General features: G+C 36.3%; 1 protein-coding gene across 2 annotated transcripts in view; it reads left to right on the top strand.

Annotated features, from left to right (window-relative positions):
* Window positions 1-573: 573 nt before the first annotated feature.
* The window catches only part of AKT3 (AKT serine/threonine kinase 3), a 144,140-nt gene continuing 132,429 nt past the window's right edge, over window positions 574-12,284 (top strand). For both annotated transcript variants that reach the window (XM_026844478.1, XM_026844479.1), the window contains exon 1: window positions 574-728. In XM_026844478.1, the coding sequence (XP_026700279.1) occupies window positions 683-728 (46 nt within the window). In that variant the 5' untranslated portion in view covers window positions 574-682. The remainder of the gene's footprint in view (window positions 729-12,284) is intronic.

Below are 12,284 nucleotides of genomic sequence, written 5' to 3'. Positions count from 1 at the left end.
TACTTTTTTTAATTCAAGCATCAAAAAACCTAATTGCATGGCTGGTAAACTGGTTACTACAGATTTTGACAGTTATGAAGATAACCGTATTTATAGTACTTAAGGATTTGGTTTTGAGCTCCTTTACAGAACCTTTCCTTCCATTTTCTTGCACACTTAATATGATCGCTGTAGCTATAATAGAGAAACCACTTGTCCGTTGCATGTATTCTGACAAATGTGTCAATGGTTAGAGCTCCTGTGGGTTCAGAGTTGGACCTGTGAAGCAGTACCAGCACCCTTTCATTTAACAGCATCGTGTGCATTAGTATGAGAGAATTCTATTGTGTGCATTTTATAAAAGTGCGATACGACTTAAAATTTAACACATTATGCATCTTTTAAGTATTACAGTGTTCATGGAAAATGTGCTGTAAGACTAAAAACATGATTCTGTTATGTGGTTAATTAAAAGAAAGGCAGATTTTTAATATGATCTCAGTCAGTGGAAGACATCAACAAAGACTTTTTTGTTGGCTGTCAAATGAGAAAAACAGAAAAGACTTAAATTCTTTCTCTAATATTTCCTTCCAGGCTGACTCATCAGTAGAAATTGGGAAGAGCTGTAGAAGAGAAGCCAAAAAGACAAGCTGATAACTCAAAGAAATATTCTTTTGAGCTGGGGGTTCAGAGTGGAGCCATCATGAGCGATGTTACCATTGTGAAGGAAGGCTGGGTTCAGAAGAGGGGTAAGTTTTGTCTTTTAATGGAAAGTTCTGGTGTATCTATTGCATGCTGTGTGCAGTTGCATTACATGGTTACACTTGTGAGCATTCCTGATTTATCTTCTGGTCTGCAGTGAGCTAATCTGACCATATGGAATTAATGGCCATTAAGGCCTTGGTCTTGTTAATACTTAACCCTCAGCACTGCCCCTGTTTGTAGGGGTAACTGACAGTGAAGAGGAAGTTGGGCTCTAATTCCCACTTAACCTTGCTGTAGCAGCTGCTGTCACCCATGTATCATGGTAGTAGGCTGCTGTGGTAGCTGGAAGTGGTAGTAATAGAGGTGCACAGTAGAAGGTTGCCTGGAAGCTCTTGTGGATGCGATACTTTGTGTGAAACTTCCTAGATGCCAGAATCATTCACTGTGGCTCATCTTGTATTACAAATGCAAGTAGTCCCCATAAAATCAACATAATACTTGCATAAAGCTCAGCATACACCTAATTACTTTGCAGACCTGGAAGCCGTATGATAAAAGAGCATGTTCCTAATTATAAGCCAGTCTAAAGTATGATTTTCTTTTATATTTGAATTCCTGTAAATTCTTCAGGTGCCACTTCATAATGTGTCACCATGTGATTTACAAATTTGCGAAGGTTACTGTATGTAAAGCTTCGAATGAGAAACCTCTAGAAATATCTGGCATTTGTATTATGTAATAAACTTCAGATGAAATCTTCTATGCTTCATGCTGCTCTGCTTTGGGTTGTGGTTGCGTACATGATTTATTTCCCAAAGAACATCATCTCTCTTGCAGAGAGAAGGTGATCTAGATTATAGGGTGATTTATGCCATGAGCTTCTGTGATTCTAGCCCAGAAAGATTTAGACTGGAATAGTGGGAACAAAATTACCCTTTAATTTACAAAGAAAAGCTTTGTTTCAATAGCAGTGTGTGAAGACGAAGATCATTATTAGCTTTGTTATTGCAGATTGACATTAAATGTCAAAGAAGCCAAGAGAATGAGAGAAAAAGTTTATTATTCTGTTATCATTCCTGCATAAATTGTATTTCAGGATGCATTATGGGTATTGTAGATGAAAATGGTGGGCTAAACTATGAGAAGCTTAAAGTCTGCTTTCTATTTTGGAATATGTACTTTATATTTAAAACAAAATTTTACATGACAGGAACTATTTAAAATTATAAATTATTTTTCTTTCCCATCTTATTGTTTACTCAGTTTGGGTATCTGATTTCCTTTTTTGATTATTTCACATAAATCTCTTTCAAATGCATTAGAAAATGATGAGGATGATCCTAATAATTGTCTTTTATATGGTATCCTTCATGTCTTTTATATGGTTCCTTCATGTAATACCCCTCATTCTTATCACACCCTGGTATCAACTCTGTGGGCACTGGATATGCATATATTAATCACTGGGGTCCAGGAAAGGACAGTGTACAGTGAAACTCAATGTCTTACTGAATATTTGAAATTCTGAAATGTAAAATAAAGGTTTTCCTTCTCATGCTGTTTTACTATCTATTAATTGAAGAAAAGCCTACCAAGTTGACATTTTGATGTCAATTTTGTTAGTAATTATATTATTTTCTAAGTAAAGACATTTCATGACATGTATTTTTCCTTACTGTAATTAACTTTGAGTGAATATATGGTTGGTTTTTTTTCTTCTGACTATAGGTGATTGTGTAGGTTTGCAGGTTTAAGTGGGATTTTTTTTTTTTTATCACATCTAATATTGTCTTAATTTTCTGTGTCTGATTTATTCTGGTTGTTGGTGCATTAAAGCATTCATTTTGTTTGTCGGTGAAAACAAAAGGAAAAGTGCAGTGGTGTTCTGCAATGTCAAGAATTTATAAGCATTTAATTCAATGTTTATACATTTCATGTAATTACAACTTCTATCCTGACCTTGTTCTGGAGCAAGAGAATCAAAGTTGTTAAGTGCTTTTTTTTTTATTGTTGCCAGGAAGTATCCAGCCTTAATCTAAATTCTGAAAGTTGGATTATGCTCAGTAGACACTTTTTATTTTGGCAGCTAAATATTCTCTCTGTGTGCAAAGAAGCATTGTGGGATTGGCTAAAGCTGGCCTGCTTCTCCAAGCGATCATGCTATTACAGTTTTAAAGTGATTTTTCTGATCATCCCCACTTGACGCTCATTGGCTCAGTTCACAGGGTGGTTTTCATAGCTACAAACCAGGTTCCTCCTGGAAGAAGCAGAGCATGGGATGTTGTCTCCAGCTGGACATTGAGTGAACTCCAGCCCCAGTGATCAGTCCTCTGGACAGCCCTGAACCACGTGTGTGGTGCAACGGTTCAATCTGAGGCTCCAGACTAAATTTAACTTGAAATAAAACTTGTAAATCCTACGTGCTGGAAACATAGGGGCCTGGGCACCAGCTGCCTCAGTTGACTGATTTGCTTCTACTATGCCAAATTACTTGGTCATGTGGATATAGCCTAGGAACTTTAAAAATTGTTCTCTTCAGCATTCAGGAAGGTTTGTGATATAAGGAAAAGAACAAAACAGTCTCTCTCTGTGATTCACAGCCTAGTCAAGGAATATGAGGATGACTTGAAAGTACTGGGATGAAGAATGGTTTTGAGGATCTGGCTAATGAGATAGGCTGTTACAAATGTGGGTTAAGTGAGCTGAATGTAGGAATGAGAGGGGAGGACTAAAAGTTGAGCTGGGCATCTCTCTCTGGGTTGAGACTCTGGTTGAGAGAGGCTGGGGAGGACAGGGTCTGTAACGGCACAATATTACAATTCTTAATGACTGTGAAATGCACTGAGAGAATGTTTGCTTTGTTATCCTTAGTACTGTGTCCATGTCAATAATAGAGGGCTGAAGGCTGTATATTTGTAAGCTTTTAACCCTGCTGTTGAGCACTGACAAGTCAATATGATGCTACACAGTTGGCTTCAATGCTCTGTTTTTCTGTGTGTGCTTAAATGATGAACCCATTAAAGTATTAGTATTTTAAAATCAGCCATCACTCAAGTTTAAGAAGTGCCAGAATTGTTTATTTAATGAAGGATGATCATACTCAGGCTTTGAGTAGTCTTTAGGAGAGGAAGTTTCAGTGTGGTGAGAGTAGATGCTACTGAGGAAGAGTAAGCTGTTATATGTGAATGGTCAAATGAGCAGAGATGACAGGCTAGAGGTAAGAACTTTGGACAATAAAAGACACAAAGCCCAAGAGGAAGCAAAGCCTGAGAGGCTCAGAGAACCTCAGGTGCAGTCAAGTCCCATCTCACAAGTGAAAGGAGATCCTGAAGCATACTGTCTGGGCCTGCCTGAGCAAGTAATGCTGTCCAGTGAGAGCAGATTCACAGAATGAAATAATTGGTGATGGGGACCTGATACCTACCTACCTCAAGTGCATTTGCAAAGTGAAGTGGGTGTTACTTTGGACTGACACCTGTCTGCTCCTGTGCCCCTTTGGCAGTGGTATTGCTTATGGTTTTTAGTTTCATCTGAAAGGAACCAGGTTTGTGCACTCCAGGACTGCTTCATGCAGCAAACGAAAGTGCATTAAGTGGTGTGATAGGAAGATTTGTCGCAAAAGTGCTCTCCTTATCTGAACTAAGATATTACTGCAGATGTACCCTGTGAGACATCAGACCTTGTACAAGCGGAGAACCAGCAGAGCAGTCGTGTTAGAGTGAAGTCTCTGCTCAGGCAAGAAAGGAGTGGGAATGTATTTTGTATAAATGGTCTTATGGTCATCTGTGACTTACTGTCTCAAATCTAGTGATAAGAATCGAGCATCTTACGGCCTTGTGTCCTTGTGCTGCTGCAAAGGTATTCTTGCAGTTCACTGGCTCATTGTGTTTTGTTTCAGAGAGTATAATAATTTTTCTTTCTTTGTTTTGTTCTCCAGTTATTCCTGTAGCCAGATTAGGAGAGAGAGATGTGTTGTGTTCCTTTGAGTTTCCTTTTTAGATAACACCAATGTTTTTCCTTCTAATGCATACAGGTGAAAGGGAAGTGATCTTGATAAAAATCTGAAATACCATGATCTGAATGTTGCTGTTGATATGCAGAAGTTAAAACATGAATTTGACACTTATGCAGTTAGTGTAAGGACTCTGCAGTAATTGCTGAAATGACTTTTACATTTTGGATTTGCTTCTGAGTGCAACATTTTGCAGGGTGTTTTTTTTTTTTTTTAAGATTATTGCAAGAGTATTTGTGATCTTACTTAATGTGTTTTTACTGTATTTACTAAATTAAATGTAATGTTTTACGAGGGGGATATGTTTTTAATTTAACAGTTTGGAAACAGCTGGTTTCTTAAATGGATGAACATGCTTAGTCTGGTTAGAGCTATATCATTACAAAAACGGGTTTTATGCATATAATTCAGGTGGTATTTTTTCTTTAAAGCTAAAGTTTCCTGAGTTGTAGAGTTGACCTTGTCTGTAGTCTATAATAGTCACAACAATTAGATTTAAGAATCATTAATAACTATGCTTAATTGCAACCTAATTTCTTTATATATAACCTGTGCGCAAGATTTCAATTAGTTTAAACATATGAAAAGATTTAAGAGTCTTTGCTACCATGTTATTAAAAGATCATTTGGGACAAAGGAAAAATTGACACAGATGTTAACTTTTTAAAGGACCCAGTTTTAAATTTAACATGTCAACCAACTTTAATTGCAAGAGTAAGTTTTCTTTAAAAAAAAATAAATCTGGGGAGAATATACCTAATGTCTATGGCATTACAAGATGGCTAAATCATTATTTAAAGACAAAGCAAAATGTTGTCAGTTTAAGTCAATGCTTCTGTTGTCATACTTCAACTATCACACCTCTTCTTGGGCTTCTGTGTTCAAGTGTGTTACATTAGATAATGCTGTTTGTCATGACAGTCTTTATATGGCTTACATGATATATTTTTACCCAAATTATATTGAATAGATAATGTATCTGACTTGCTTATGGGGGGTGACTTTATTATAATCTCACAGTTTTTGATGTCCTCATTTTATCTTGCAATGCTCACCTGGAGTACAGAAGTACTAGTATCACAAGTTTACAGAGAGGGAACTGAATATAAAATTTCTATGCCTTAACCATGATACTTTAAGAAATTTGATGTAATGAGATGGTGGTAAAAATTTCCTGTAAACAATGTATCACTGAAATACTGTAATACAGTTTTCACTTGAGGGTTTTTTCTTTTTTTTTTTTTTTTTTTTTTTTTTTTTTTTAGTATCCAGAACTGAATTACCTAAAGTAATGTTACTATTTCCAAACTCATAGACTTTATAGAATAAGAGATGTTTGATTTACTGTGATGAGATTCACTCAACTGCTGGTCTGTTTTCATTTTTGCAATTCAGGACATGATGCAGGTACCATGGGATTTTAAGAAATAACTGTGTGGGAAATATTTATTGCTGCTATATTTACTATCAAGAAGAATAAATAGTGTAGTGGAATAAATCTATTGTTCCAAATAGAAGTACAGTTGTTTAAAGTACAAATTATTTACAGTCATAGGGTAGCATGTCTTCCCTCCCCTCCTCCCCTCACCAAATCCAGAAAAAGAACTAAGTAATTTAATTTAATGGACGTTGGGTTTTACTGTTGAACCAAGACCAAACAGATGTTAATTTTGGAAATGCACTCTGGAGATTGAATTCAGGTGGTATGTTTTTTTGTTTTGTTTGTTTCTTTTTTTTTTTTTTTTTTTTAATGCCTTGATTGAAAAATTAATCTCAGAAGTTATGATACTAATTGAGTGTTATTCACAACCTGTCAGAAATCTTGTTTGCAGATTGTCTGAATTATTTGAGTAGTTTAACACACCTCTAACAAAGACAAATTCAAATAGACTATCTTGAACATCTGCTACACAAAGTAGAAGAAATTTAAACTTTTTTTTCCTAATTGTCTCAGCAAATAGTAGTTTAAGGTAAAATCTTCATTGATGAACCACTTGAAACTAAATAAGGCTTTGTTATTATAATCTTTCCACTCTTAATTCTATCAAAATAAAAGAAAATATGAATTACTGTAAAGTTCCAATAAAATATGCGTATGTAAAAGAGGCAGCTTCATGAGGACCAAAGAGAAAAAATGACAGTGACTCATATAAATGTTTATACATTCCTGTATCTAAACTAGATTTTTTTTTAAGTTCTCAATAGTTAGATATTTCTTTATCATGCATTCAGTGTAGAGTGGATTTAGGTAAATCTGTGAAGTTGCTTGCAGTTGAGGAAACCTCACATACTGTTTTATTTTTATTTCCGCATACACTCTGAGCAGAGATCTGTGTATTTAGAGGCTGTTTTTCCTGCAGCTACCCCGCTGGGAGAGCAGAAAGGCCCTCTGTGCCATTTTCTGTCCCATTCACATTGTAGTTGAGTACCAAGCTCTTCTTTTGGGAATAATTATTTTAACCTTATTTGTGCCTGAAGGAAGGTCAGAACCATGAGAAAAATCTTACAATTGATGTAACTAGGATGAGTGCTCTTTGTTAACTGTTTATTTCGGGTACTTTAAGGTAGTAAATAGGTGAGTTATTTTTGCAGCTCTTCACCTTGGATTATTACCACTTTCTGCAGGTAAAGGCAGTTTGCTATAGTAATTGAAGCTTGAAATACAAGGTATTTTAACTAGTCTCAAGTTTTTTCTCTGGAATATCCTTGCTGAATGCCGTTTTGGAATTGTGCATGGTTGATTTAATTTTTAAATTTTTCAAAAAATTGGTTTTGTTTCAATGTAGCTGTAATACAGCCAGTTTCCAGTTTTTAATTCAGTTGCAATTTTGATTGGTAAAAATGTCACTTCTAGGTGGAGTTGTATTGTATGTGATAGTGGTTAAAGTTTTGTGCATGTTTGATGAAATGGATTAGTTCCTACTACTAATATGTCAGAAGATGTAGTAATATATTCAAAGGGAGGAAGGTGTTATCCTAGGTTATTATTAACAAGGAATGTTCATTGGAGCATCAACATGTTTGACCTTGGTCATATTGATTTTCAGATTTTTGAAAAGAAGTTAACAAATTCAATACCTAAACAGAATCCTTGTTTATTATCATCCTTCCAGTGGCTTGTAAGGCATTTTTTTGGTGCTTATCACCTTGTGCTTTGGGCTTTCACGTGTCCCGAGTTTTAGGGTAGAAAAGTGCTTTTACTGTGCCTGACAACAAGTTGCTTGTTACACAGGAAGACACCTAGACAGTGGATATTTTTGAGTATTCTGGACATACTGGCATTACATATTCTTTTATATCTGTTGTATTTCCTATGTAGTGAATGCTGCCTTACTGCTCATGTTCTGAAAGTTTTCTCCATTCATACCGGTTTCTCTTATTCATACTAGTTTGTTACCCATAAGGGCAATACTTCTGAAGAAGCGAGGTTAACATTCTTTTTTTCAGGGATTAGGGAAGCAAGATATTAACAATTCATTGTTCTTTCCCTGCTCACAACCCTTTTGGCCTGGCAGTACTGCTTGACCAGCAAATGTTGAAAGTATGCTCTTGGGGAAGACTTTGAGGAACTGTTTCCCAACTACATGTTTTCTATTTAATAAAACTTCTACTTTTTATTTTTACTTAAAGCTTAAATAGTCACACTGTGTAGTACTTTCGTCATACTGTAATTTGAACTTAAATTCATTTGTGTTTATGTCACTTTCAAATTGAAGATGTTGTTATTGTAAGGATAATTTGCTTGCAATACCAGGGCTTTTCATATCTCTTAAAAAAATTATCTTTCCTCAATATACCTACATGCCAGTCCAACAAATCTCCCAAATCTTTGTGTCTTCTTTTATTTCAAAGACAATCCATGTACCTGTTCTTCTCACCTCAGCTAGGTCAATCAGTTTATGCCTCTGTGGGACCCACTTCTTTTATACTACCCCTGCTGCAATCGTCAAAAACATTAATAAGGTCAACAGCTGTGACTTGAAACTAGGTCCTGAAGGAGTTTTAAGACTGGACTGAGAAGTAAGAGCTTTAGGGCATGAATATCAAAGAGGCAACTGAGACTGCAAATTCACATACCAAAAAAATAACCTTTGGGAAGAGATCAGGCTAGTGATGATTTAGGGAATGAATAGAATAGGTGGAGGCCATGAAAAGAAGGTTTTGTAAGCACTCAAGTGCTGTCTTGGTTGCTTTCTGCTTTCTTGGAGGAACTGTTGATCCTTCATAAGCATCTCTACAACCTTTTGACAAAATGAGGTGTTTTTTTTCTCCACTAAAACATCAAAAAAAGATGGTGGTAGTGCCTGGGATTTATTCAGCCTCCAACTTACTGAGAGCAGTTTGATTTTTCCTAAATTGCAGGCAAAAGAGTTTTGCTCAGTTCCAGCAGCACAGACCTTGACTTGTACTGGAAGAGTTTCCTGGGTCTCAGGATAGGTTGTCATTAGCACATAATATAGCACAATAGCAGCAAATCTGTCAACAGGTACTTAGATTTTGGTGTCCATACTATCTATACATGTTTCCAGAGATTTGCTTTGGACTCATTGTCTTATCTGTTCCTATGGACTGAAAGCCTCTCGGCAGTGCAATATATGAGGTGTGGTCACAGCGTAAACCAAACCTTGTGATAGTTGATAACTGGGAGATTTGCTTCAGATGTATACTCCTTATCTGTAATGTAGATGTGCCCCTGGTCTCTTTTTTTTTTTTTTTTTTTTTTTTTTACCATCTCTGTGTCCCAGCTACTCTGTGTTATTATTACTTCCCTTGCAAATCAGGGCAGTCTTAGATTACTTTTTAGAAATCTTGAGTACATTTCTCTATAATCAGATCACATTGTAACATTGTAACATCTTGTTACCTTAAGTTGGGAAGTTTATAGTTTGCTTTCTTACTGAGTGCTTTCTTAAAACAGATAGGAAGATAGGAAGTGAATGTGTCAGATACCAGCACACTGGTAAGAAAACACGTTCCCTTTTTCAAGGTAGATTCAGAAGTTCACTTTCAAAATGTTGGCTGTCTTGCCTTTGGGGGTATCTTCCCCAAAATATTTAGTTACAATATGGTAACATATTAACGGTGTAAAATTAGAAAGGTAACAGTTTCATATAGTTTTTATTACCATTTTTACACTGAAATTCCAAACTCTGTAATCCTCAGTTATTCACATTTGAACAGTTGTAGTGTAAAAATTTTACTGGGGAAAGCTTCTTGCTGGTCTTTATCAACATTGTCCTGCTAAGAAAGTTACTGAAACCAGAATAGTCTTCGGAGACAGCTGCTAAGTAGACCTAGATAGTGAGTACAACACCACCAGAGAGAGATCCGATTGCTAGTTTATACAAGTGGTCTGTGCTTTTGGTTGCCTTAAATCATGGGGAGCTATGTTGATGATGAAGAAAGATGTGTAAATTATGTAAAGAATTGGGCCAACGGTATCTTAAATTTGGCCCTTAATATTGTGGATTTTATCCTGAAATTTGTCCAAGTCACAGTTTCCCTCAGATAAAATGGAAATAGTGGAGGTGTACTGAATGTGAGTTTGTTCCTCCTTGTGAAACTTCTGAGTGCGTTATGTTTCAGTATTCATGCTTTTTACAGTGTAGTAGTTCATATGGGAAGTAGAATGAGTCTTAATAGTAGTTGTTGTCAGCCTGATGGAGAAGCAGTGGAATTTTTGGGGTTTGTTTATCCTGCTGATGTGTTGCAGAGGAAGAAGAGCATACAAAGGGAAGAGTTGTTAATAAGGTGCAAAAAACCCAGTTGTCCTTTATCAATTCTTAAGGTTATTTTTTTTTGCTAGATGTCTTCCAGAGAGACTGGAGGAAAGCCCTGAACAGGGATCACTGGGAGAGTAGATCATAGGAACATGACAATATCTCTACCTATGCTTACACTCTTTTTACTGGATGAAACTGTGCAGATGAATTAGTGGTATCACTTCTACACATGTGAAAATATTTACAAAATTGTGTGCTTTCATATAGCATCAATTGCTTTACTTTAAAACCAGTATTCACTCACTTTATTTTGAACTGTGCTGGCTTTTATAATATCGTGCCAGTTTGTGTTCTAATACACTCTAAACTTTTCTGGACAAGTTTATTCTTATCTTGAGAAACAGCAGCAACTACTGTATTTTAATTAGGAGCTTGTGAATTTGCCCCCGATAGATGCAGTTCCATGTTTACTTGAAACTTGTGTTAAGTGGAAGCTGTTGTTGAAATGGGGGAAGTGTCATGTCCTCTCCTTGCTCAGTTGTGTTGGCACTTGTGCTCATGGTGACATGGTGAATCATACCAGGAAATTTATCTGGCTGAAAATGAATCTATTTTTATTTTCCTAGCTAACTTTCAGATGGATCATTTCCCTGACCTGACTCACAGTGTAGCTGCACAAACAGTGGTGCTGGCACACAGGGGAATGTGGGAGCAGCAGCACGGAGGGGCAGGACAGCTCTCTCCCAGTGGCAGCCCCCACCTTTGCAAGAATAAAGTGGTTATAGAACTGCACCTAAAACTTAGGTTATCGCTATGATCAGACCGCAGCACAACTAGTTTATATTTCAAGATTATTTTCTCTGAAATTTGTGTTTAGAAAAGGGCCACAGATTTACTCTCTGTGCTGGTCCTAAATGGGATTGAATTTAAAAATGTCACCAGGAGGTTAGCTAGTTTGTATTCCTCTGTGTTTTTAAGCAAACAGTGATTTTTAACAGAACAGTGACTTGGCTAATGTCTGAAACATTAAGTGGTTCCTTAATACAAATGATACAGTAGCTTTGTAATCCTTTTGGGTTTAGAGTTTGAAAGCTGTTTAAAAAGAGTATTTTAAGCAGAAAAAGCCACCCAAGGCTTATGATACAGATATCTTTCTGAGTTGTTTGCGTCTGGGTATTACTGAAGATTAAAATTATGGCTCTCAGAGTTCAGAATATACATACTGTGCTGGTGGACAATCAGTGAAACTTCAGATAATGTTAATTTTTAAGCCTCTTGAGTTTTCTTTAGAGTTTCTGCAGTAGAGTTTCTGCTACTTTTGGTAGAATTCTGGTAAAAGTAGTTTTTGGCTGAAATTCATTTTTTGCAAGCCTACTTCTGGGTTTGTTTGGTTACATACCAAAATTTGGAGATGGATCAATGTCTTTATGATTTCAACATGCACAATGAATATTTGAAATGAATTTTTGTTGTGAACATTTGTACTTGGGATCCCTTTGGATGGTTTTCAGTCACAGCCAAGATCTTACACATTTTATTTACACCATGTGCATAGGATTTTATGTGGAACTGCTGTTAGCACAAAATCTTATGTAGAGTTGGTGAACTTTTTCCTCACTTGATCCAACCATCATTGCTCCAGAGGAGACAGAGACTTGCTGTTATGTGCAGCAGTGTGGGCAACCATGCTGTTATTAGACCAAGCAGATGCATTTCATGGGGAATGAGTGTCATATTCTCCAGGCACATACAAACATCTTGTAGTTTCCCATTTGCCGCAACCATAATGCTAGCTCTCTTTTCTAATAAAAATAAAAATCACAACCCAATGACAAAAAACCCCAAATCAAAACAAGAAAATCCCC

This window comes from Athene cunicularia, assembly GCF_003259725.1.
Source record: "Athene cunicularia isolate RWA chromosome 3 unlocalized genomic scaffold, athCun1 chr3_part1, whole genome shotgun sequence".
Taxonomy (NCBI): Eukaryota; Metazoa; Chordata; class Aves; order Strigiformes; family Strigidae; genus Athene; species Athene cunicularia.
The sequence above is the reverse complement of the archived record's forward strand: the minus strand, read 5'-3'. Positions and strand labels throughout refer to the sequence as shown.